The 27,869-nt window shown below is 45.6% G+C and overlaps 1 protein-coding gene across 1 annotated transcript in view; it reads left to right on the forward strand.

The window, feature by feature from the left end:
* Positions 1–27,869, forward strand: part of PAPPA (pappalysin 1) — a 222,900-nt gene that overhangs the window by 41,743 nt on the left and 153,288 nt on the right. The window contains exons 3-5 of the mRNA XM_070430787.1: positions 12,323–12,468; positions 16,945–17,238; positions 24,536–24,728. Coding sequence (XP_070286888.1) covers positions 12,323–12,468; positions 16,945–17,238; positions 24,536–24,728 — 633 coding nt within the window. The remainder of the gene's footprint in view (positions 1–12,322; positions 12,469–16,944; positions 17,239–24,535; positions 24,729–27,869) is intronic.

The raw sequence follows: 27,869 nt of genomic DNA on the forward strand, positions 1-27,869 counted from the left end.
TATATAATTACACATTGTTTTTGTGATTAATCACCATGCTTTAATTATGTTCAATTGGTAACAATGAAATTGGGGGTCACCACAACATGAGGAACTGTATTAAAGGGTCGTGGCATTAGGAAGGTCGAGAACCACTGGTTTAGAGAATTCAGTGAAATAATATACAGTCCTTAGCAAACTCTCAAAATAGCAGTGCTGGTTAGTTTGGGGATTTTCCATCTCCAGGAAATCTTCTGACCTCTTACATACATGTCTCTTCATCTCCAGCCCCCCTTGATCCTGAGCCCCTCACCAGAGCCTCAGGACTGGCAAGGAACTTGGAGAAGACCGGGTCACTCTTTACCACCATGGGCCCCTTTTATTCTCAGTCCTTGCAAATTCCATTTTTTGAAAGCGTTTCTTTACCCCCAAAGCTCTGCACATATTAAAGGCTAATGTATCTATTTTCTCAAGAGATAAGCAGCACACCACACAAGTTAATGCCTTTCCAACAAAAGGCAAACGCATGGCTGGGATCTGAGGAAGGGGCTGGCTGAGTAATTCACGCTTGTCCTAGGGAAGGGGGGAGGGGGCCTAAGGGTGGGGAGATGCCCTAACCCCCTCAGGCCCACACTGAGCAGGGAAGGGATGGAGTGAGCCATATCCTGGCCGAGGCTCTTGCTGCTGCACACTCTGTCTTTCAGTTACTGATGCAAGTTGGAATCCTTTTTTGGGAACTCGCCAGGGAGGCCCCCCAACTTGCGGGGATCTGAGGTATCTCCCCTTTCACCCCTTTCCTCTATGTGTGTGTCCACGTCTGGCTCCCGGATGGATGGGAGCACTGGGTGCCCCTTTGAGGGCCTCGGCGGGAAGCGGTGGGGTTTTTCCATCTGGGTCGGGCATAGTCAGCACTCTCATTTTCCTCTCTACATCCACTGGTGACACTGACCACTCATGACAGCCTCGGCGCTCGGTCACATGCCCTCCCAGGTTGGGAACAAAGCAGAGGGGGTGTGAGGGAGGATTGAGAGGACAGACAGCAGGACCTTTTATGTGCATGAACCACATGTCCCTACATGGATCACAGCTCAGCTTATCTTCAAAACTCATCATTGGCTTATTGTCCACCTCCTGAGAGAATCCCCACACCCCCACACTCACTTTCTGAAAACATAAAACTAGTGTTTGCACAGCAGGGGGTGTTGCTTACAGGTTTGTTGGCGCAAGTCAAATAGCTTCTATTTCCCCATTGTTTGGCGGGGCCTTTTCTGTCTTTCTCCTTCCCTCTCTGCTTCTCTTAGGTTTTGCCCTGTTCTAGAGGTTGTTTGGGTGGTCTGGTGGTGAAGGGTGGAGGTGAGGGCACTATTGCCTCCATTTCAAGCTTCTGATGTTTGTGATCGCAGCCTTTCCTGGGTTCAGTCAGCCAGCCGCAGCTCTTAGCCTTGAGCTTGACTTCTGATTACTGACCTATTTTTATGGCCACAGAGGACAAGGGTGACTATAACTCCAAAAAGCATGAAGCATCTCAGAATCATACAGAGGTTGGAAGAGAGACACAAGAGAGAGCTCTTTTCCTGAGAATTCGTGCTATCAACAAAAAACCCAGTCTGCCTGTGGCTTGGCAATACCTTAGGAAGGAAGTGACTAGATATTGCCAGTAACTTCCTAGCCATCAGGGAGTAGCTTACTTCTTTTACTCCCAATTCTTCATCTGTAAAGTGGGTAGATTTGGGTAGAATATTTCCCAGATCTCTTCCTGTACAGACATTTTCAAATCAGACACTGTCATCCTGGTTCCAGGCTTGTGGGGGAGCTTAATATTGAAAAGATACCATCCAGGGAGGTAAGAGACGGGCTTGTCTCCCAGGGATTTGCCAGCCCCTATATCTTAATGGAGTGTAATGTGTTCAGAATAGCAATGAAGGAACAAATATGCTCTGTGACAAGTTAAAAAAAATCCTACTCCTTTGACTCAAGTGCCAGCGGTGGCCTAATGATGGTACCCCACCTCAGGCAGTCTGTGTACCCGCTCCTTTACTTACTCGAGGCCCCCAGGCCCTGAATGTGGCATCCTTGTTCCAAAAATCAGTTTGAATTTAATTCTCCTTTAGACAGCCTGACCTATAGTGTCATGCTTTTCCCAGCATCGTTTCCCCATACTCGAGCTCTGACTGTCACAAGACCCCATGAGACCTATCTCTTTTCTAACCCCGGGAGAAACCCAAATTTAGGGAAGTTCCTAGACTTGTTCGAGGTCATCCAGAGAGGTCTACATTTACTGTAAGGACTATGTAGTTCTAACTTTAGATCATTCTGTGATTTGCCTAAGGTTAGATGATTGGTATGGGGCCACGGTGCAGACTGAAAATCTAGAGGTTGCCATATTGATGATGATGTTGTAATTCTTGCTCTATTCTTCCCAAACATAATATTGTTCAGTCACTCTTCACATCTGTTCCATGGTTTTCATGGCTAACAAGTAGAGCCAAACTACACAGTCTACCTAGAACATTGCGGCTGCCACTGCTTATGAAATAGAGGTGATTTGTCTTAATTTAATTGTGCTCCAAGTGCAAGACAAACCGCAGGGCTGTCGGTGAGCTGTGTGTGTATTCTGCTCACTGTGGTCAGTGTATGGTTTATCAACTGTGGTTTTGATCCTCCAAGAGGCAAGTGAGGTGGTGAGAAGAGGCAGTTGGGGGCCCTGGAACTGTTGTGCAAGCAATAATTTGACGTGAGATCATCACATGGCTGTTCTGGTACTTTCAACACACCACCCCACTTCAGTTGTTGCTTCTTCGTACTTATCAGGGTATTCTTATTGCTTAATGGTTTCCTTGAAAATAAGTAAATTCTGAGAACCTGAGGCTATAAAACAAAGATTATGGTATCCCATGCAGAGATCTTAGGAAGTGGCGGATCACTTCACTCTGCGTGTATGTGCACCTACTATGTGCAGGTACAGTGCTAGGAGCTGGAATACAACAATGAACATTTCACAAGATAGTTGTGATTCTACCCTCATGGAATTCCCTGTAGGTAGGTCAGTAGCTCATTGGATCCATGCTTTATGGAGAGGTTCAAGGTGCTGAGGAAACACAGCAAATGGGTACTTGACTTGTTAGGGGTCAAAGTCACTTCCAGTCTGAGTCATGTTCACCAAGGGGTGTCACCAAGCTTGCCAGGAACCAGGTGTTCTGACACTCGACCTTCTGCTCCAGCCTCTCCAGAAGCCACTTCCAAAAAGGCAAATGAGAAAAATAGGAGCTGAATAGTTCCTAGTGAAAGGTATTAATTTTAAATGAGTGTCCTTTATTCCAAGATAATTTTATTCTTTTCTTTGGAGGGCCACTCCAGTATCCTTTATTTTATTCTACAAGAGACATCATACATGCTGGTGTGTGTGTGGGGCGGGGGGGGGGGGGGGGGATCATCTTCAAATGCTTTATTTATTTGTCAAAGTTAAAAATCACTATTTCCACCTCAATTTCTAAAAATGATCTAGAGGTCTAAGAGTCGGCACCTTCCTCTCCTCCCAACCGAATCCTCAAGATTCTGATCCCACCCAAGTCCTGGGCTTGGCATGATCATGCCCCGCAGTGAGCCACAGACAGTGATGTTCCCAAGAGTTGACCTTCCATTTGACTCAGCAGAGGGCACATCCCCGAGAGACAACACTCCTAAAAGGCCAGCAGTGGGGCAGGAGAGCATTGATGTATAGAATCTGAGACCGGTAAGGCGAAGTGTCCAGTGGACCGAGTCAGAACCCAGACCCTCATTCACCTCCCTCCCACCCCCACTCAGCATTGAATTGTCCCCCATGTGTAAATACTCTCCTACTCCTACTTCGATGTTCCCAGGGTATCTCCACAAGCCACTGCCAATTCCTACTTCTCCATTTCTTCTCTCCTCCAGTCTACCTTCCATGTTCCCCCAGAAAGGAAAGAAAGCTGTTTGGGAAACATGAACCAGGTCGTTTTTATCTTTATAACATCTGCCAGGGTCTGCTTAGAGCTTTCTGGACACTCCATCCTCCATGACCTGCTGTACAAGAACCTTCCCAGTGTGGCCCTTGCTGGCGCCTACAGCCTCATCTTAGGGAGTTGCTCCCCTGTCCCCAACTTTGCAGCCACCACAGAGGACTTGCAGAACCTCACTCTCCTCACACTCTTGCATGCCACTTGGCTTCTGGAGCTTCAGCCCTTTTCCTGGTCCCCCACACTCGGTCGGACCTCCAATCAGTGTTTATTTTCCATGTAAAAACCTCACTGGAATCTTACCCACCTTCAGAGAGGAGTCATTGCTCGGTGCTTCCATCACGTTCAGCACCCCTTCTACTGTAGCACACAGAAGATAAGAGACTCACAGTGAAGGATGTGGCCCGTCATAGCCAACAAACAGGGGTCACATCCCACCTCTGACATCTGTGAGTGGGAGCAGGGACTTTGGAAAAATGGTGTCACCTCACTGAGCCCTGGTTCTTCCTTTATAAACTGGGAATATCCACACCTAAAACATAGAGCTCTTATAATGCTTCAAATAAATAATGTAAAAAAGTACTTTAGCAGTTCCAGGGTCTAGTCGACTCCCCAAATGGTAGTTTTTATTAGTATTATCACATTATGTTGTGATCATCTGATTTGTCCCACTTCGTTCATAAAACTGCTAACTCTACAATGTGGAATTTGTTTGTATGCCCAGCTTCTACCTTAAAGCATGGTATTTGGTAGCATCTCGGTAAATTCTGGTGAAGGAAAGAGGAAAAGACTAAATGAATGATATGCAGGGATGAAGGGAGCTGGTAGGAAGGAGGAAAGGAAGGCTCACAGGAAAGGAGGGAGGGCAGGAGGGAAGAGGAGAGTAATGAAACCATGAGTAATTCAATAAATTAATAAAAGAATAATCATTTTTTCAATTGCTCTTTTTTGTGTGTTTTTTAAATTTAATATATTTTTATTGATTTCAGAGAGGAAGGGAGAGGAAGAGAGAGATAGAAACATCAATGATGAGAGAGAATTATTGATTGGCTTCCTCCTGTACACCCCCTACTAGGGATTGAGCCCACAACCCGGGCATGTGCCTTGACCAGGAATCGAACCATGACCTCCTGGTTCATAGGTCGACACTGAACCACTGAGTAACACTGGCTGTGCTTTCAATTGATCTTGGATTGGTGCTGTTACATTTTTTTTAGACTATGTGTCAAGCTTCTACAAAAAAGCTATTATTTTGGAAACCAATCATTCAGAATTCCTAGAATTTAATAAACTCTCCACGCACCCCCCCCCCCCCTTTTGCCTCTCCTTACAGACAAGAGAGGCATATTTAAGCATTTCTGACAATGAAAATAAGCAGGAGAATAAAGTCCAGATCATTAGGGCCCTTGGGATAAAAGTACAAAATCCAGGTTTTAGAACTGGTCACCGCTTGGAGAAAGCTTATAATTTGGAATGAGGGATATGGACGCAATAAACATTCTGAGGTTTATCTTGCTTTAATGACTTGTCTCGAGTGGCTTTGATCTTTACGTTTGATAATCACTTTCAAATGGCCTAGTGTGTTCTGAAAGTGGAGGAATGGGTCACGGACTTGAGATCCTCCCTGGAAATGACAGGCTGCATCAGGATTTGGAAATAGGCGATGTTCACAACACTCGTTCTGTTAGCTGTAGAAACAGGGCACCTGCCTGCGAGGAAGATAAACACATCGGTCCAGTGATAGGAACCAGGGTTCACTGAGGAAAGGACACCACAGGCCTTGGGATGAAGGCCTGTTCTCTCTAGCTCCTTGAGTGAGCTAAAAAGAGAATTGGGCATCATGGGGCCTCTCCATGGGGTAGGCACCCTTCTAGGTACTTTCGTATGTATTGCTTCCTTGAGTTTTTATATTCCCCTCTCTAGGTTGCATGTGAGCATCACCATTTTATAGATGAGAAAATTATGGTTCAAGAGAGTTGAGTCCCTTCTCTAAGGCCACACAGTCCCTTACGTAGGAGAGGGAGCATTTGAACCCTTGTCCGTCTCTCTCTCTTAAGGTGTGGCTTTATCTCTAGCAATCTGCTGCTTTTTTCTTTAACCTGAAAGAACTGTCCCCAGCCTCCAGCTTGGAATTCGCCCACTCTCAGCCAACTGAGGGCATCAGCACATGGCCGGCACCATTCCTGTAACCTACCTGCACTGATCAAGTGCCCAGGGGACAGCCCCGTGGCATGGCACTTCTCAAAGGTCTCCTTGGTGGCTCTCTCTTCTGCAGTGGGAAGTCAGTTTGCTTTTAGTGGGAATAGAACCTGAGGTGGGTCCGTCTTGACCTCGGCTCCCTGTGAGCCATACCACTGACCAACCATCTTTAAAATGTGAGAGCCCGTGTATTATGTTTCCAGAGTTGGAAAAACTTGAGTTTTCCGTGATTTATTTAAGGGATTTGTTGTTGTTCTGCATTCTGAATATAGTTCCCTTTTGCTTCTCTTTCAGCCAAACAGGCCCTGACAGCTCTCTCATTGAGATTATTACTGAGTTGTACCATCTCAGCCAGTGCATTTAGGAAATATGTTGTTGGCACTCACCAGTGAATGAGATGCATAAAGAAAATATTCTAATGACAGTTGAGTTGAGAGAGCTTTGATCTCCCTCCAGAACTGCTCTCATGGCTTTGAAATGCGGCTCTGGCAGAGGGGTACAGTCTGGGTGCCTTGGCACTGTGGGCTGGGCCCCTTGAAACCGACATTCCAGGGGACCTGCAACCTTCCCAGTGTGGTTCAGGTGCACGGCTGTGTGGGAAGAAAGGAGGCATCTCTCTTGAGAGGCTCAGGGGGAGGATCCAAGTTAGGAGGGACTTTCCAATTTAGCTCAACATTTCCCAAACTGTCTTGATTATGCTATTATTTGGGTTTGGGGTAAAAGCAGGGGTGGGGTGGGGTAGGGGAAGGGATTATGGTCCAATATGTTCGGGAACACCTCATACACTATCTGACTGACTCTTCATTTTGCATATTAAAGGCTCTGCAAATTCTTGCAATTAAGAAATATATGTATTTAGCCTCATTTAACAGAGCATGTCCTAAACCCATTTGACTCGGATACGTTTTTCCTTTAGACGTGCATCTAGTTCATGTGGGTTCAGCCTTCTTCAGACTGGGATTTGAAAAGCACTGAGCTAACTCACGTGCTCACAGAGCAGATGGTGAGCCTGCGCTACAGACTGGGCCTCAGAGTGTGGCAGCAACAGGCCTGGAGTTCAGGCAACGCAGGTTCTGCAGGAGGCCGCACTCCCTCCCTGCCCAACTTCCCAAGCCATGCTCTCCTGCAGGGACCTGTGTTCCCCCCGCCAGGAAAGGATGACTTCACCCATTGGTGCTGCCACCCAGCCTAGCGAATAGAGGCTTGTCCTTAGACCCTTCTGTGACCCTTGGGCAAGTTGGTGCATTTTCCTGAGCCTTGGGCCTCTCCTCCTGTTTTGAGATTATGCAATTTAAGAGAGGTGCTCAATAACTGCCAATCATTGGTAGCACACTCTCTCTCTCTCTCTTTGGAAGGGAAAGTTTAGGAGACACAGAGGGGATAAAGCTTTGGCTCCACCTGCTTCATGCTCATAGCCTGATGGGGAAGACAGGTGCTCACACTGTGAAGATAACACAAAGGAGGTTGATAATAGAATCACCAGAATACAAAGTCGGGGCCGGAGGCTCTGAGAAGGGGGGCATTATTTGCAGCTAGAGATGATGATGACGATTTTGGTGTTGCTAATAATTATCATTGGAATAATAATAACGATGCAATGAAAATAGCCAAGGTTAACTAATGAGTGCCTTCTATGGGCCAGGCCCTGTGTGAGGAACTTCCCCCGCTGTGCCTCTAGTCCTTCGGACAACCCTGTTAGGTGGACAGCATTATTCCATGTTACAGGTGTGTGGTCCTGAGTGGGTCCATGGAGCACATCCCCTGTATGCTGAACTTAGCGTGGAGGCTTGGGTTTTGGAAAGCTGAGACTCAGGAAAAGAGATTGTGGGGCAGAGGAGGGTAAATGGTGGACATGCTCAGGGAATGGGTATAATTGGGGAAAACCAGAGGTTCTCAGGTGAGGAAATAATGAGAACTTGAGTGGAAGGTTGTGGGAGGAAGAAAAAGGTTGGATGGTGGGGATGAGACACTGAAAGCCGAGAGTGAGGGAGCCACCCAGAGGCCGACTGTCAGTTCAGGTGTTGTCCAGAAGCAGAAAATAGGAGACCAGGACTTGGAGGAGAGTGCCAGCCAGGACTGAGCTGAGCTGCCTTCTTTAATGCTACTGCATCCCTGGGCGCTAACTGAGACTCAGAGAGGTAAAGCAGCCATGGACATAGCTCTGGCCGTCCGACTTGAATAGTATTGCCTTATAAATTAACAAACACACAGAGTTTTTGTATTTGGATTGATTTTTTTCCTGGGCTAATGGTGATTTTAAAAAAAATTACCAATTTATCTTATACACTCAGGGCCAACCTTCCCACAGTGGCAAAATGGAAAGATATGTGGCCATGAGCAGGTCCTTGTCCTTTTCTCATCCTCAGTCCCTGTAGACTCTCGTGGTCCTGCTCAATTTGACCTTCTGTGATTTCTCCTCCACCCATTGACTGAAAGGAATACACAGTATCTTAAAGAGATGGGAGGAAGCAGGTGGATACCCACATGAACTCCTGTCCCCAAGATTTTCCCCTGATACTTTTGGGAGACACCCAGCAAGGCTCCGAATTGGTGGGAAGACCTTAGCAAGTAGAGGAAGACTTTCAGCCCCAGAGCTCTTTTCCTTTGGGTGAGTCCCCCCAAAAGAGATGGAGAGAAGAGAGGCTAGTGAGGCTAGGAGCCAGGATGGCTACTGTAGGTTCTTTCTCTTTTGGGAAACAGAGGCTTCTCAAAGTATGAAAAAAAGAAAACCGACAGACAAGCAAGGGAATAACTCCAACATCCCACATCTCTGCCTTGGGCCAGAATGAATGCCACCCCCTAAAAAGATTGCTTCTGCAATTACAACTGAATAAACAACCAATTAAAATGTCTCCCCTAGCCCTACCCCTTCTCTTCCCCCTCTCTCTCTGAAGCTTTCTCAGCCTAGAGCCATGGGGCGAAGAGGTGACTTTCTCTAATAACATTTGTGTTCTCTGCCAGAGAGAACACTTGATGGAAGTGGACAAATCAATTATAAAATAATAAATAATGTGGAAAGGGCTGATCCAAGAAAACCTCAGCTTCTCTGTGTTTTCATTCTCCTCCCACACACGGTTTCCCTCTCCACCGTGGCCCGCAGTACCCTTGGAAGTGAGGGCGAGGCTGTGGGAAGTGTTGGCCACATCTAGAGTTGCCCTTGGCCTTGTCACTCTGTGATCTCCAAACCCCTGTTACTTCATCTATAAGATGGGGGTAAATAATGGGAATAGCTAAACACTCACTTCTTCATGCCAGGTATTCTAAGCCCTTTACACTTTCTTTTTAATGTCCCAAATCCTCTGAACAATTAATTCTATGAGATAGGTACTATTTTTGTTTTTGTGTTTTGTGAATAAAGGAACTGGTGTGCAGGGAGTCAAGTAAATTGCTCAGTTAAGATAATTGACCCAAATGTCAAGTGAAAGAGCTGGATTCATAGCCAGGGCTCTGGCTTGGGACGGAGCCATCTTGCCTACTCTGTGGCATCACATGTGCACAGAGATGGAACAGCATGTGGAGGTGGCATACAGCAAGTGCTTAATAAGTGTTGGTTTTCGTTCTTTGATCACAGAACAGCCTGGTTTGAACTCCTTATGAGGTTCCAGGCCAAGAAGCTGAGGATGGGACCTTGGGAGGAAAAGGGCACAATAGCAAGGCTTTGCATCAATATCTGAACTTGTGTGGCTGTCTTTGAAATTGGCCACCTCAACCATGTTCAGGCCCACGTAGATGCAACCTCTCCTGGCCCTGCCTGTGTCTACAATCCAAGTTAACCAGTTATTTGAAGAGCTGTGAAGATTATGGTTACATGAGTATTTGGTTTTATGAACTCTTGATGATGTGGGTAGATAGGAGGGCACTCGAGGTCTCGACATCTCTTATTCCCATCGGAGTAGAGGTGTAAGGTCATGACCCACAGAAATGCTCTGTGAAGCATCCAGTGTATTGATATGGAAACAGGGGTCTCATAGCAAGGAAGTGCTGAAACAGACTGTGACCTAAATATTTTGGCTGTTTTCTTTCCCAGTGTTAATTCAACTCCAACCATATGTACTGAGTGCTTCTCAGGTGTCAATTCCTGTGCTGAGGACTCAGTAAACAGAGATGAGTAAGGTGCATCCCCTGCCCTCCAGGGAGCCACAAAGAGTGGCAGATATAGACAGTGGTAGTGATTATTTGGAATGGTGTTAGAGTGCCTACAAATAGGCGGTGGATGAGTACAAAGATGGTAAAGAAGGTGGGGGTGATGTGGAAATCAGGGAGGTCTTCCTGGAGGAGAGGTCCCAGAATGGACTTTGGATTTGTTCATCAGAGTCCCTGTTAGAGGGAACGGCATGAGTAAAGGCACTGGGGCTGAAGCTTCATGGTGATGCCAGTGCACAGTGGGGGATTCAAGAGAGGGGACTGAGAGAGATGAGGCCAGAAGTGGAGACAGATTCTTGCAGGCCATGCTGGGAGCTTGGACTTTACTCTCATATTGGAAGGCCCTTCCAAGACAAAGGAACCATCATTATGTGCTCTACATGCCAGACCCTGTGCCAACCCCCTAGGAGAGACAACATTGTGAAAAAGGAAAACACTTTTTTAAAAATACATTTCATTGGTTTTTTACAGAGAGGAAGGGAGAAGGATAGAGAGTTAGAAACATCGATGAGAGAGAAACATCCATCAGCTGCCTCCTGCACACCCCCTACTGGGGATGTGCCCACAACCAAGGTACATGCCCTTGACCAGAATCGAACCTGGGACCCTTCAGTCCGCAGGCCGACACTCTATCCACTGAGCCAAACCAGCCAGGGCAGGAAAACACTTTTAACTGACTGTGTGACCTTACAAAGATATGAAGGTTCTTTAAACCTCTATCTTCTCCTCTGGAAAACGGGGATAATGCTGCCCACCTTGGTATAAATAAGTCTATGAAAGGAGATAATCCATGTAAATTCAGGCCAACAAACATCAAATATCATTATTCCTGGACTTTATCTCGCCTACTACTTCAAGCTGCCTGCCTGCTTACTTATTTATGTTTTTATTCATTTATTTATCAATGAATCACTGGATTCCTTTCCAGCCTTCCTCAAGAAGTGATTATCAGCTGCTCACAAGATCCCTAAAATACATGATGACAAATATAACATAGGAGCTGGAAGAGACACTGTGAGCAGAGAGCAGGATGCCTCTCTTTGTTCAGGGATGAGTGTGAATAATGTTTCTGTGGCTGATCCCCTGCTTTAGCCTTTCTGTCTTGATGGGAGAGTCTTCCTCTGCAAGGGAAGACATCTTAATACTGAGCACCTATGATGTGCCAGTTTCTCTCCAAAGACCATTTCTTTCTCTCTCCAACATGTGTTTGTCCCAAGTATTAAAGAGTTGACAGTTGTACTATGGGGAATTAAGGGGAGTTAATTCACTTTCCAGATATGTCAGGCTAAGCAGCGACCTCAAATACAATATCCTTCTGTAGTCTATTGTACAGACAAAGACATAGAGGCTTGCAGAATGCAGAATCATGTGATACAGGAGACAGCATGATGCCCCAGTCAAAGGATTATGTTCTTCCAAGCTAGACAGAATTGACCCTGAAACCCAGTTCTGCAGCTTTGGACAACCTGTTTAATAACATTGGGACACATGTTGCTTATCTTGAAAACCAAGTAACAGTGCCTCCTGGCAGGGTTGGTATAGAGATGCAAAGAAGGCTTCCTAGCACAGCTCCGTATATACCAAATGAATGGGCCAAGGTCCATAGTGAATGAGGAAAGAGAAGAAGCCAAGACTAGAAAATATGTTCGCTCTTCCATGGTCTGTGTTCTTGATCTGTACGTACTCACATTGTGTGGCCCTGTCACTAGTCAGTATAGCTGAGTCCTTAGGGACACAGATGTGGACCTTAGATAAATCTCAGTTCTGAACTGAACTCTGCTGGTTGTAAGCTGAGCAACCTTATCGAGCCTTACATGCTTAGGGATATAATTTTCTTATCTATAAAATGGGGCCATATCAGTTACCTTACAATATGTATTGAAAGAAGTCAATGAGGTGATGTCTATAAAGTGCTTAGCAAAGTGCCTGACACATAGTTGCTCTTACTGAATGAGCATTACCTGTTATGTGAAGAGTCACGTTTTTGAATGGTGATGACAGCCAAGGTTCTTTTTCTATTACAGAGCGTACTTGGATGTTAATGAACTGAAGAACATTCTTAGACTGGATGGAACTACACACCTCAATATCTTCTTTGCAAACTCCTCGGAGGAGGAATTGGCAGGAGTAGCCACTTGGCCATGGGACAAGGAGGCCCTAATGCCCTTAGGTGAGAATTAGAAACGTCTCCAGGAGGGAGTTGGATTAGCACAGGAATACATTTACTAGTGGTGATGGCGATCCTGATGGTGGTGGTGGTATGGGGATGGTGAACAATTTACTTTTCACTTTTTAAATTTACAAAACTCTTGAGCATTCCTTGTATCTTGTCAACCACTAAAATGCTCTGAAGAAAATAATACAACAGTATTCACCCTGTTTACCAGTGAGGAAACTGAGATTTAGAGAGTGAGTGGGGGCTTACCCAAGGTCACACACGTCAGTGGCAGAGCCATGTTTTGAATTCAGATTTATTAACTCCGTTCATCGATTGCTTTCAGTGTCCCCTGCCTCTCTGCCTCTTCGTTCATGCAAATATCTCCTCAGCCTTGTAACCACATTGTGCTGGCACAGCCAAACATGGGTTGGCTTGAAAGCCACCAGAGGCAAGAGAAAGCGAGTTTGTAAGAACTCCTTGTTCCTTCATGTTCCACCCACCAACACCAGGAACTCTTCTTACATTCAAATTATGCATGTCCATAAACAAGATATATGTTTATACACATCAATACCAAAGTCAGAAATGACAATGGTTTCTGAACCACGCACTGTGAGCAAACATTGGAGTTAGTCGATTTTTTAAATTTTTTTCCCATGCTCTCTTCCAGTTCACAGATATACACAGACGTGCATTTTTAACTTGTGCATATTTGAAATCATAGCATAAATGCAATTTTGTGTTCTTTTTTTCACAGAATGTTATGCTATCTACATTTTTCCATGTTGCAGCAATCTTCGTAATTACTTCCCACCCCACTTTTTCTCATTTAACATCACACACATCTTTCTGGGTTATTTCCATCTCTCTAAAGATGCCATTTGTAATGGCCACATGACACTCCATTGAATGAGGGCACTGCAGTGTCTTTAACCGTTTCCTTTTGGTGGAATATTCCCATTATTTCCACCAGTGAGTAGTGATGACTCAGTGAGTGTCTTCATCAGAAAATGCCCAGTCTCAGCAGAGTGACTGTGCTGGATGTTTCCTCAGGCTGCCTAGGCTCCCAGGGATAGACCCACAGTCCAGTAGCTGCATTTACACTATCTTGGAGATGAAGGACTCTGTAACTTCAAATAATGATGTTGTGCTGAATTAAACTCTAGACTTAGTTTGCTCTAGACAGCTCCCATTTTCCAGTTGTTTTTAAAAGAACGAAACCACTGTGTGTGCGTGTGTGTGTGTGTGTGTGTGTACATGTGTATGATGATGTAAATAGAAATAGATAAAAAATAAATATTAGTGATTTTTAACTGGGGAGGGGTGGATTTTATCTCCTAGGAGACACTTGGCAATGTCTAGAGATATTTTTGGTTGTTAAAATGGGGGGATGCTACTGGCATCTAGTGGGTAGAGGCCAGTGATGCTGCTAAATCTCCTGCAAAAGCCACAGAAAGGAATTATCTAGTCCCAAATGCAATAGTGTTGAGAAACCCGGAGGTTGGTGATGGGTAGACAGACAGGTGGATTCACAGACAGACAGAGAGGTATTGGGCAGAAGAGAGATTGGAACTTCGGCAAACTTGGGCATGATCAGCTTATACCACATGCTTCGTATGATGTCTGGGAATCGTGCTGGTCCAGAGCCAAAATCCATAGTTGTTCTCAGCAGGGAACAGATTCAGTAGGATGGCCTTAGGCAGGTCTCTTGCTTTTCCCAGATTCAGTTTCTTCAGATTTTAAATGAACAGGTTAGGCTAGATGGTGGCCTCCAAGGACCCTTCTCAGTGCTGAAATTTTGTGCTATTGGAAAAGCAACGAAAAAGGCCATGAGCAGTCTTAAAAGGGTTGAACAGCAGACTTCTAAAGTTAGAGAAAAGTACTCCTGATATTCCACGAATTTCAGAGACTGGCTCAGGACCAGGAGTACAGAAGGCTATAAATCCATAGCATGTTATAGTATTTCAGGATGATGTCAGGCTCCAGCTATTTCACCTTTTAAGAGAAGCAATGAAACAGGACTCGGGCCCTGTGCTATCGCTCTGTGCAAAGCGGTGCGCTGGCGGGAATGATTTAGAACAAGCAGAGCCCACCTGGACAGTAAGTCTGCAATCCTGTCCTTATCCTTGAAAGATACCTGTGGGGTCCTCTTCCCATTACCTCAGTGTCGAAGTTCCTGGAGAGACGGAGTCATTGACACTATTGTGGCTGTTTCTTTTAGAACTCCCCAGAGAGGCAAGGTCACTTTCCCAAGATCATACAGCCAATATGAAGCAAATGGAGGATTGAAACCCATGTCAGGCTAACTCCAGCTGTCCTTCAGGCTACCACCTCCCTGTTTTGAGAGAGATTGATCATAAGCAAGTTCTCTGAAGTAGCCCCAATCAAACCCCATTTATTAGAAATTATACACACACACACACACACACACACACACACTCCTGCTAGTTACACCATGATCCCTGGAAAAAGTCTTGGGTGGGAAGGGGATTATGTTTTGTATTATGATCGGCATAAAATAATTGAGAGAGATTTCCTGTCTCAGTTTCTCTTCCTCCCTGCCTTTGCCTGCCCCTTCTCACATACACACATGCACACACCCCCATCCCCACAGCCCTCTCATACATCTTTATCTTTGGGTTTGAAGAAGGCCCTGAGCAGTTCAGAATAGACCCCACCAGCCCCATGACTGAGCGAGCTCGCCCTCCCGACAGTTCAATCTGAGATAAATCTCCTGCTCGCCAGCACCAGGCCTGCCAGGACAGATCAAGGCTCTGCCCTCTTACCGTTCTTGCGTAAGATGCTGCTCTGCACTTAAAGTTACTACTTAGAGGAAGCTCAGACCTGAATTTTAACCTTCCCTTATACACACTCAGATAAAGTTTACGTATCTTTCTGCTAGTCTGCATGGGTTTCTCCAGTGCCTGAAATGAACATAGAAGGATGCTGCCCATTGATTCTATGAGACCTTTCATTTGTCTCGCCAAGCAAAGCAATGCTATCTTCTAAGACACACCGTGTGGACTATTGTTCCTCAAACTAGACCAGTGATGGCCAACCTTTTGAGCTCGGCGTGTCAGCATTTTGAAAAACCCTAACTTAACTTTGATGCCGTGTCACATATAGAAATTTTTTGATACTTGCAACCATAGTAAAACAAAGGTTTATATTTTTGATATTTATTTTATATATTTAAATGCCATTTAACAAAGAAAAATCAACCAACAAAATGAGTTCACGTGTCACCTCTGACATGCGTGTCATAGGTTCACCATCACTGAGTTAGACAGTGAGTAAGGCACTCATTGTTATGTCAGATGCTATACTAGCTGCTTACGTGTGATTAGACTTGGCAAAACTTCTTTTGTGGGGTCAGCATTCAGCAAATATTAACACACATTTAAGGAGATGCCATACTGTGGTTCCTGAGGTAGGCATCCACTGTAGAACTCAGATGAAGAGCCCTCACTTTGGATTCCAGGGATCAGGGTTCAGATGTTAGCTCCACACTGACTAGCTCCTGACCATGGGTCAGTCGCTTCCCTTCTCTGGGAATCAGTGCCTGTCTCATCTGGCTGGGAATGACTGTTATTAGACACAAGAAACACTCAGCAGCTGGCCTAAGGAGACATCATAATGCTCAAGAAATATTGGCTTTGCCGAAACCGGTTTGGCTCAGTGGATAGAACGTCGGCCTGCGGACTGAAAGGTCCCAGGTTCGATTTCGGTCAAGGGCATGTACCTGGGTTGCGGGCACATCCTCAGTGGGAGATGTGCAGGAGGCAGCTGATCGATGTTTCTCTCTCATCGATGTTTCTAACTCTCTATCTCTCTCCCTTCCTCTCTGTAAAAAAATCAATAAAAAATATATTTAAAAAAAAAAAAAAAGAAAGAAAGAAATATTGGCTTTATGGTCACTGTTATAATGACAAGTGCAACACAGTGCTCGCCTTCACGAACGTTCACTCACAGAGATGAGAGAGAAAAAGGAATGGGACTCAGAGATGGTCATTGACTTGCTCAAGGTCACAGAGTTAGTGCAGGCAGAATGAGCCCTGAAACCAAGGGGTCTCACCTTGAGGGCTTCATTTAAGCAGAAGCACGTAGAATACTTATCAACCTGGGTGTGACTTACTTCCTAAGAAAGAAATTGCAGCAGAAATATTTACCAGCCCAGAAATCAGAGGCCTTGCATTTGAATCATGCAGTCTCTTTTAAGTAGTTGGAGATCACTGTGGGTAAGTTGCCTCACTTCTGTAGGCATTGGTGTTTCCATCTGGAAAATGAAGGGATTGCAAAAATGACTTTTGAGACTCCTTACTACTGAATCAGTGATTCATATTACAAGTCACAACAGCGCCCAGGCAGTAGGAGGCATAGGGTGGAAAAGCCCGTGGGTACTTTGGGCAGCACCCCATTGATTGGGGGATTCCTAAACCAGGAAGCAAAGTGTCCAGCTTGCCTCATGCTCTGGTTTTCCCCTTGCAGGTGGCATCGTCCTGAACCCATCTGTCTATGGCATTCCTGGGCACACCCACACCATGATCCACGAGATCGGGCACAGCCTGGGCCTCTATCACATCTTTCGAGGCATCTCAGAAATACAGTCTTGCAGTGACCCCTGCATGGAGACGGAGCCCTCCTTTGAGACGGGAGACCTCTGCAGTGACACCAACCCAGCCCCCAAATACAAGTTCTGTGGTGACCCAGGGCCAGGAAACGACACCTGTGGCTTTCACAGCTTCTTCGACACTCCTTACAACAACTTCATGAGCTATGCAGGTAGGGCCCCATCTCGGCGGGATGCCTGGGACTATTCAGCAGATAGGGGCTCCAGTCCTGACTCAGCCTATCTTTGAGCAAGCTGCTTACCTACCACTGCTAACACATCTTCCCGACAATTCCTCATCCCAGGCCATCCGGATAATACTCCTCCCGGTGAACATTTCTACTGCAACTTCTTCCTTAGAAAGTAATTCACTCCCGGGTTTATAAGTATTCTATGTGCTTCTGCTTAAAAGAAACCCTCCAAGGTCAGACCCCTTGGTTTCAGTGCTCAGTCTGCCTTCACTAACTCTATGACCTTGAGAACCTCGAGTGTCCATGGGTGATGCTGCATTTGAAAGCCCCTCAGGAAGACGCACATTGGAAAGCCCGCGGGCTGGTACTCAGGACACCTGAGTAGAGGCCTGGCTCTGCCACTCACTCACCTGGTGCCTTTCAGCCCATCCCATCTCCTCTCTTTTCTCCAGAAAATGGGTTCTTTAGACTGTCTCTAAGGTCCCTCTTTGTTTTTCAGCTATATTTTTCTCAGCTCGTGGTTTTTGAACATTTAAAAAAAAAAAACCACCATAAAACTGTCACACCCTCCTTTACTATTTTATTACCTAAAAAAAGGAATGCTTTTAGTTTTGTAAGTACATAATGATTACATGAGATCGATACGTCTTTTTTCTAAGCACACGTGTCCTATCAAAACCCTTTAGTAACAGTATTACAGATTCATTCCTTGGGTTCTAGGATGCCCACACTTCCTTTTAGCATCTGTGAAGACCAGCTCTAGCCCTTGTAACATCTTTAGCAAATTAGAACAAGGCACCCCCTTCCTCAGAGTATAACAGCCCTCACTGCTGGCCCCTTTAAGCAACAGCCCTATGTAAGGCAAGAGCTACAAAATTACACAAATTCTATTATAATATTCAACTTAGGGCCTCTTTTCCCACTAGAACAAGGGAATTCTTTGAAGGTGCAGATTGTCTCTAATCCATCACTGTATTCCTAGCACCCAGAACAGGGCCTGTGTGCTTAATAAATGCTTATTAGGAAGAAAGGGAGGGAGGGAGCCATGGACATAAGGAAGTGAATAAATCCTCTTATAATAGGCCTATAAAATTGATGCTTATCAATAACAGTATTTCTACTTATAGGAAAGGTTATTGTCCATAAAGGACTTTAGAGTAGATGCCATCTTATTTCATTCTCACCAAAAATCTAAAGGGTAGGAACTATCCACATTTTACAGATGACAGTTCTGGGATGCACTGACGTTATGTGCCCCAGGTCATACATCTGACTGCAAGCACTTCTTCCCTTCTACAATGGTGCCACTCTTCACCAGAGACCCAGATGATGGCAGAGAGGGGAACTGAGAAACCTGGGTGGTTTTCCACCCTGCTCCACAGAGAGGCGTCAGGGACTGCCCTGGGTGGGGCTCTAGGCCTCTATTTCCACTTGAACCAGGGAAGACCTCCAAGTGTGTTTCATTTCTGTTGGCGTTATGCTTTGGATTACATGTAGAAAGATGACTTTGCTATTAACACGCAATGAGTTAGATGATTCCCAGGGGTCTTCCTGTTTTCCCATTTGGGCTGATGACCTCTGGGGGTCTCAGGTTCATACAGTCCAAACCTGAGGTCTCTCTAAGACAGCGGTTCTCAACCTGTGGGTCGCGACCCCTTTGGTGGTCGAACAACCCTTTCACAGGGGTCGCCTAAGACCATCCTGCATATCAGATATTTACATTACGATTCATAACAGTAGCAACATTACAGTTATGAAGTAGCAACAAAAAATAACTTTATGGTTGGGTCACAACATGAGGAACTGTATTTAAAGGACCAGAAGGTTGAGAACCACTGCTCTAAGAGATAGTCCCCACCTGGGCACCATAAAGAGTCTTTAGGTTTCGTTCTCTGAAAAGACCAGAGTGCTGGGTATTTCCTCAAAAGCAGATTCCCACTGGGTTCCACTCCCAGCCCAGCGGACATCCCACATCCAGTGCCCTGTCCCCTCACACAGCCCTGCTTACGGTCCATTTCTGCGGCACCTTTCCTCGGCCAGCACAACGCACATGGAAAATAAACAATAACATGAGTTTGGAAGTTTGCCGGCCTCTTAGGAGCCTAGGAGCTGCCACTAGCTATCAGACCCCCATAAACCAAATCTCTTTTTGTTCCCCTTTGTACAGATCTAAAGGGTGATTGATTTACTGTTGTTTTTCTAAAGGAACCCCTCAGCTCAGTGACCCATTAACAGCAGAACTAATTCACTGAGCTACGATAACAAACTTACACCCGCAAAAGCATATTCAAGGCAACCACGAGCTTTGAAATGTTTGTTTTCCTTAGGATCTCTGATAGATGAGGTGACAAAAGCAGCTGGATGAAGTTCAAAATACAGAGCAGGCTCGGGTTCTCAGGGCCTGGAGAGCAGGAGAGCGGTGCTGAGGGCCCTTGCAGTCCAGGCGAGAGGGTGGAGCCCCTTGGGATCAACTTCTTGGAGTCCTGCCTTCCCGGTGCTTCTTCCTCAGGCCGGGTCACTAGCAGGGTGAGGAGTCTAGGGCAGCGCCATCTGCAGAACGTTCTGCAGAGAAGGACGTGTTCTGTGTCTGTGCTGCCCAGGATGCTAGCCCTTAGTGAGACCGAGGAACTGAATTCTCAATCTTAAGTAATTGTGATTCATTTCAGTTGACATAACCATGCCAGGCTGGTGGCTACCGTATTGATCGGCACAGGTCTTCACTGATGATTGAGTGTCTGTGACAGGCCAGACACTGTGTGAAACACTTCATAGGTTTCTCTCACAGAACTTTCCAAATGACCCGATGAGGTCAGGGCTGTTATTATTGCACCCATTTTACAGATGCAGAGAATGTGGTTTAGGGAGTGTCGGTAGCTGGCCTGGAGTCACACAGCAAAACCAAGACAAGCTTTTCTCACTGGAAGGTTATCAATCAGTAATTACCTGGCTGTTTCTGATACTAGGTGAGGCTGAGAGGGTCCCAGTTGCTCAGATCAAGCTGGCACCAGGCAGGTGACGGGGAGAACCTAGTTGAGCAAAAGGAGTAAGGTCATATTGCCCTGGGCAGATAGGAAGGCAGCAGCCTGGACCCTCCTTCCTGAAGATAACAGGCCTAGGGGCCCACCAAGCTCCAGGACGCCCCCCACCCCCCGCCCCTGCTCCCAGAGTGTGGTAACCAGCCTTCTCCAACCTATGGGAGCCACTGTCTTGTCACCATCTTCCTCCATGTCAGGGCCCTTAATGGGCCATATGCTTTGCCCAGCCGCCCCATATCTAAAGAATATATCCTGAGGAAATAAATCAGTTAATGTGTTTAAAGATTTAATCAGAAGAATGTTCTTAGCAAGGTTCATTCTCCGAATATTAATTAGGCATTTACTATCTGCCAGGTGTAGAAGAAAAATGCTTATATGTGTGAAAAATGAGAAACAGCTTACAAGTCCGAAGGGAATGGATTGCTGAAATAAATCACAAGGCATCTGCAGGATGTACACTATGCGGCCACTAGGAGAGTGGCGGAGTGGTTCAGAGGGTGAAGTTCGGGGCATGGGACCGGACTAGAATCCTCCACGCACCAGCCTTTGAGCCAAGCAAGTTACTTCTCCTCTCCGAGCCTCGGTTGATTCATGGAGACCATGGAGAATAGTCACACCTTGCGTGATAGGTGTCATCATATAGGTGACAGGCATAGTATCATAGCTAGTGCTCAGTCCATGCCAGTTAGTGGGTCATTTATGAGTTATTTAATGTGAAAACAGTCACACAGTCACAGAGTCTTATGTATAGAGTAAGGTGTGTGTGTGTGTGCATGTGTGTATATGTTTGTGCTGAGAAATTTACATATTCATATCCATACACACATACGTATACCTGTAGACTAAATATTAATTCTGTTATCTCTAGGTAATGAGTTTAGGGTGACATTTATTTCTTTGTAACTCTTTTTTTACCATATGACAAATGTTCTGCAGTGAATATCTGTAACTTTCATATTCCTTTATTATTATTACTGTCATTATCATTATTGTTAAAACAACATACAGGGAGGGGCTTTTACAAAAGGCAACTCAGTTATCCATGCACTAGACCTGGGTCAGCTTGCTAAATGCCTTCTTCAGCTTTAGGGGGAAGGTGCTCTCATTATTCCCTATTATCCAGTGGGTGAAAATGAGGCTGGCAGGGGTCAGCATTTGCCCACCTTTCCGCAGGAAGTGGAGGAGCTGCACCCAGGCCCTGCACCTCCGTGCTCAGTGGCTCCCCGCCGCAGATGGAAACCAAGTTCCTTAGCAAACTCAGGGCACTCCATCAACATCGTGGGACTGGTGCAGGCTCCCAGCAGAATGCCAGCCCCAAATTCCTTTCCACTAGGGAACATGGTGGGGACAGAAGAACAAGATGTGCCGGTTGGTCCTGAGACCAGGGTAAAGTGGCTACAGATGTCAGGCGGGGAGGCACGTGGTGGTGGGAAGCTAGACATGAGCTAATTGAGACAGAGCATTTGTGATAAACAGAACCCTTTGGTACCTCACCCAGGATTCTGATAGCAGCTCCATCTCTAAGTTATGCACCCAAGACAGACTTTCTTTTCTGACTTCAACTTTAAATTGCAGAGGCATTTCAGTTTCCCTACCAGGTTCTATTTTTCAAATTCTCTTTTTTACTGACAGGCATGGAAATGACTAATTTTTATGTTATAAAAGGTAAATATTCTTCTTTTGGGTTACAAGAAACAAATCAGAGTGTATAGAGAAAAACTGCATTTCTCCATTCATCTTGACTAATGCTTTGTGTGCTTCTGCTCAAGGATGTGCACAACTCCATGGGGTGGGACTGATTTAAATAGCCCTCGTTTATACATCAGGATCCGAGATTTAAAGTTACTTCCTTTATTTGGAAATGATTGATTTGTATTCTGTTCTATGCTTAGGCGTAAGTTACACAGCTGTTTCCTTATTAATAGAGAGATGTGCTATTTCTAATATATTTACTATGCTAAATAACGCTTTAAAAAGTCCTGTATATATATTTACCCATATATGTTCGTGAATATATACCTATTGAATTCCTAAATGTGATATTGCTAGATCAAAGAGGACTATTTTACATTCTGTTTATTTCCTGCTCTAAGTTTTCTAATACATGTATGCATGTGCATGCACACGCACACACACACACACACACACACACAGGCACCCGATCATGTGGCAGTGAGCATGTACTAAGCATTTGTCATGCTTCTTGGTGCTCCACTCCCCTTACTCTTAGCTATGTTCTGAGATCAGCACTTAACCACCCACTCTACAGATGGGGAACTGAGGCACTGAGTGCATGAATGACTTGCCCATTTGACTCCAGATCCCACATGCGTTAATCTAACTATGCAGACATACTGCCTTAGCCCTCATGCCCTTCTCCTGCCTCTAGCTTATCCAGTGGCTTTCCCACAGCTTCCAGGATGAACGGCAAAGCTCTTAGTAACAAAGAAAATTGTACCCAATGATCTGGCCCTTCTCAGACTGAGATGTTTGAACTCTGTTCTCCAGGCAGTAGGGAGCCATAGAATGTTTGGTTTCCAAGGAGAAATCAGGACGTGAGAGAGATTTGCGCTAGTCATGCTTTTACAGAACTTGCTAAGGGACATCAGGCTCTTCTGCTTCCTTCAGGTTGTGAAAGACTTCCCCAGGGGCTGAAAAGGAGACTGTCACAAATTACTAAGGAGATCAGAGGCAGCTTCTGTGTATACCCTCCGTGCACCCCTGCCCTTTCCCCAAGCTGGATTCTCAAGGTCACGTCCAACTACCCAGCACCTGCCCAAACTTATTTTCTGTTTGTTTGATAAGAGAAGTGAGCTTATGCTGCAGGATTCCCAGTGGTGGGTTTATTTTAAGATCTGGCGAGCCCGTGCTCCTCCGGCTGGGGCCCAGCTGCGGAAACCCTGACCAGGCGGACACCTCTGGGAAGTGGTGTTTTTGGAAACCAAGCCAAAACAGTGCCTGGCCCTGCCCATGGGGCAGCTGAATAAAGCTGTTGAAGGAAGAGACAGGAGGCAAGCTTCTTCCTTGGGGGCTGAGTCTCGGGTCACCGCCTGCAGTCCACATCTTAGAGAAGGGAGAAGAGGATTGAAGGTCATTGCATCAAAAGACATTTAAGGGATTGTATTCCAGCCCCCTAGGCTCAGCTCCCATTTATCAAGCACCTGCAGGATGCTTTCCCCAAACAAAGTCTCACTTATGCTCAGAAAGAAGTTCTCATATTGATTAGAAGCCTGACCGTGGAGTCGAGATTGCCTGGGTTCGAATCCCAGATTTGTCTCAAGCTAATAATGGGAGAGCTCAATGCACTGTGCCTGGATCATACATGATAAGTGTCCCCATGTCAGTACTGTGCAGAACCTGTCATTGTCCTCATGTTCCCAGCAAGCAAACTATGACTCTGTGGTCTTGCAGCTCTGTCCCCTGCAGTCCCTCCGATTTTTTCCCCAGCCTTAGCCATGCAGTCTGATTGACCTCAAGTACCTCCTCCTTCAGAAGCCTCCCTGGCTCACTCTCCTTTCCCAACATGCTTCCTCCTTCTGTTCATTGGTGGTCACATGGCTTCACAGACTTTAGCAGCCTCATAACAACCTTGACTCATACAACTAACTGACCTTCACTTTAGCACTAGATGGGTGGCTCCTCCAGGGCAGGGGTGTTCCACGTTTCACCTTTCTGTGGCCCTTGGCACAGAGCAGAGAATATGTAATAGATGCTCAGAAGGTTTGCTTGAAGGACTCTCACTCCATCAGTGAATAGCAGAATGAATGAATGAGTGGATCAATGCATGTGAAGGAAAGAGTGAAGGCACAAGTGAGTGCATAAAGGAACAAGTGAATGAGTAAACAAACAAGTAAATGAATTAATGAATGAAGACAGTGAATAAATGGTGAGGGAGGGAGCAGATAAGGAAATGTGTTACATACAGACCAGTGCATTTGGGGCTCAGGGAAAGCAGCTTGTCCTGCCCTTGTCCTTAGCCATGACCTCTGGGCTATTCCCTGTCCGTCTCAGATGTGCTTTTTCAGTCCTGTCCACCCTCCCGTTCCTCCTGTTCCCCCTCACCTGTCTCCAGAAGTGATGACTACACTAATTTGTTCACAGACCATTAACTCTTGAGTGCTGGAAGAGGCCGGCTCTGAGTTGGCAAGGGCTGGGGTGCTGGCTCTCAGGCCTCCAGGAGACATCATCCTTCTGCATGCCCGCCTGTGCAGCCAAGTTCTTATCTCCCCCTTTGCCCCTTGCAGACGACGACTGCACCGACTCCTTCACGCCCAATCAAGTCGCCAGAATGCACTGCTACCTGGACCTGGTGTACCAGGGCTGGCAGCCCTCCAAGAAGCCGGCGCCGGTCGCCCTGGCTCCCCAGATTGTGGGCCACACGACTGACTCCGTGACGCTGGAGTGGTTTCCACCCATCGATGGCCACTTCTTTGAAAGGTGAGCATGGCCCGTGAAGTGTTGATTCCGCTTGCTCTCTCCTGCCAAGAAGAGGGAAACTTGGAAGGGAAGCGAAACTGGGAGGGAGCTTTGGCTGTGTTCTTTGTCTTTGCCCTCCGTCCGCGGGCGCCCCGGCACCTAACACAGTGACTGGTCCATAGAGGCACAGGATACATTTGAGGGTCAAGGAATAAATGAATGATGGCTAATATAAATTAATAAATAATAAAACATATTTTACATGAATGGAGTGAATGTTTAGCTTTATTTTAGCATTAAAAACCTGAAACCTTTATTAGAATCGCCTCTGGGATAGAGGTGCTGGTCTCATCTCCAAGAGCTCAGGACTTGAAATTGGCAAACACCTTTGTAGACATGTTATATGTGAAGGTGTGTGTAAGTTTATGTGTATATTCATACACATGCATATGTATAATGTAGATAGACATGTGCATATATCTCCACCTAGTATGCAATCTTAGACTGTGAGCAGTGTTTCTTTGTAGAATGAAAGGTAGAATTGTTGGGAGATCAGGAATGATAAGCTGAATCACAGAGTACCTCGTGCTGCTCCCCTGTCTTTCATTTTCTAGCTGTGTGGCCTTGGGCAAGTCACTCTCCCTCCCTGAGCCGTATTCTGCTCCCCTGAAAAGTGGGTCTCATGAGGCCTCAGTGCCTGAGGTGGAGACCCTCTCTCAGAGTGCCTTTCAGCATTGAGACCCACTGAGAACCTCTGGCTTCAGGGGCCTGGATTTTAGAGGGTCATGAAAACAGGCTACGATGTTCACATGTTGACATCTGTTTTGGAACTTAGCTATAATTTAGGACAGATTAGTATATCACAGCTCACCCCCGCCCCCTAGCTCTTCTTGGGGATGTTTAGCCAATTATGATGATAGCCTGGATGATGTGGGAAACAATAACCAGCTAATCATTAATTCCTATTACTCTGTGGTTGTGGTGACCTATCCAGTGCTTATTCTGTGTCGGATTCTGTACTGAATTCTTTGTATACAGTGTCTCATTCTATCTTCCCAGCCACTCTGTAAAAGAGAGATCATCTTCCCTATCTGCCAGGCAAGAAGGGAACTGGAGCTCAAAGAGGCTGGGAGATTTGACCAGAAGCCCATAGAAGGTGGTAGGAGTTGGAGTCCAGCTCCCATTTGACAGTGCCTGGTCTCAGACTCCCATGTGTGTTAATTAAATCCTTACAAAGCCCAAATTATAAAGGAGGTAGGTGTGTGTGTGCGTGTGTGTGTGTGTGTGTGTGTGCATTGTGTGTGTATGTATATAAAAAATATATTAGATCATGGCACCACATTAAATTGGGGCTCTAATTTTCCATCCTGCCATCAGTCCCTGAATCTAGACCCTTCATTCGGCAGCGGGGGGATGTGACCACAGGGGAGGAAAGGCACCCCCTATCCTCTGCAGAAACCCCTCCCCCTGCCACCCTCACTGGGAGCTCAGTGCTGGGTTTGGGAAACCTCATGTGACACTTCAGAGCAGGCTTTCCAGCAGCCCATGGATTTATTTATTTTTTCTGTGGCAATGAGAAGTATCAGGCTTTTGGTCCAGCCTTGGCCTCACTTCCACTTAAAAATGGAAGTTTTGTAAATGAAGCTTCCTGTGTATGTATTCAATTTGTATTTCATAAAGCAGTTATTGTCCATTAAATAAATACCATCTGATTGTTGGAAACCTATTGGAGGGTTAATTGTTGTGTAATGAGATATGGCTCTATTTCACAGTGCCCTCCGCTTCAATCAATATGTTTTTAATAACCAATAGTCAGTTGGTACTTGAGGCTCATACAATAGCAATTCTGTTCAGTCTAAGATTTCATAACGGAGTTATCATATGTTAAATTAAAACTGACATTTTAGAAACATGTCTAATTAGGGTTAACAGCTACGTAGATCATAGTCTATGGCTGAAGGAAGTCAGTCCACAGTTCAATAAATTGTCGTAAAGAAATGGAACTATGTATGTCACTTTCTCATACACACAGTTTATATTCCAAAAATTGGCTTAGTTTGAAATACACAGTCTTTGATGTCAGGTTGTGTGTATTCCGTCCCAGCCTCACCACTCTAGTCTGTGGGCCCTTGGGCAAGCGATCGCACCTCTCAGATTCTCTCTGGCCCTCTGATTTTCCATAAAAAGGTGCTAATCATGCCCTCTACACCTGGCATTTTGGGGGAATTTCAACAAGATGACCTCTGTGATATGCCCAGCATACACATTCTATGTTCAACAAATAGCAGCTCTCATATTGTACAAAGTTTTTCAGAGCTGCTTAGCTACTTGAAATGTTCTTTCCCTGCACCATCTCTGGTGTTTTCCGCTACATCCATCAATGCCAACCTCTCGCCCCTGGCCATCCTCATGTCCTCCTGCTGTTCCTCACATCTGTGGTCTCAGAGAATACAAGTGCTTTCCTTAAAACAACATGTTCAGATCCTCCCACAGCCTGTGTCCTCACACATGGGCAACTGAATAAATAATTCAAGGCCACCCCCCAGCTTTCCTAACTTCTTTATTTCTATCTGTCTTGCAAACATGTGTTGACTGGCTGGTTTTAGTTATCTGAACAATTGGCTGTGGCATATTAGGAAAAGCACTGAACTGGGAACCAGGAGATCGGGGTCTGAAGGCTTTGGGATCTTATCCATGCCTTCTTCCTCAGCCTGTGTTCCAATCTTGAAGCCGAAGGCTACTAGCCTTTCTCACCAGCATTCTTCTCCCAGATCCTAGAACACAGACAATCACTTGAGTGACTATTTTCTCAAATCTCCCAAGGATGTTGCATGGCTAGTACCATTCTAGATGCACAAGAGAGAAGTTACTCCATTATGTACAGTGGATGCCTGAGTGAATCACTGTCCAAATAAGACTTTATACAGTAATGGAAATACTCTATAACCTGCCCTGTTGATATGGTAGCCATTAGCCAACTATGACCATGGAGCACTTGAAATGTGATGGCAGGTGGGATAGAGGAACTGGGTTTCTAAATTTGTTAAATTTTAATTGGTTTAAATGTAAATAGCCACATGTAGCTGGTGGCTGCCATATTAGACAGCATAGACTTGGAGCTTAAGCACTGACTCTCAAGGTACCCAGATATGAAAGGGGGAT

Source organism: Myotis yumanensis, unplaced genomic scaffold, assembly GCF_028538775.1.
Source record: "Myotis yumanensis isolate MYYU_CA2020_CCGP unplaced genomic scaffold, mMyoYum1.0.hap1 SCAF_12, whole genome shotgun sequence".
In the NCBI taxonomy this organism is placed as follows: domain Eukaryota; kingdom Metazoa; phylum Chordata; class Mammalia; order Chiroptera; family Vespertilionidae; genus Myotis; species Myotis yumanensis.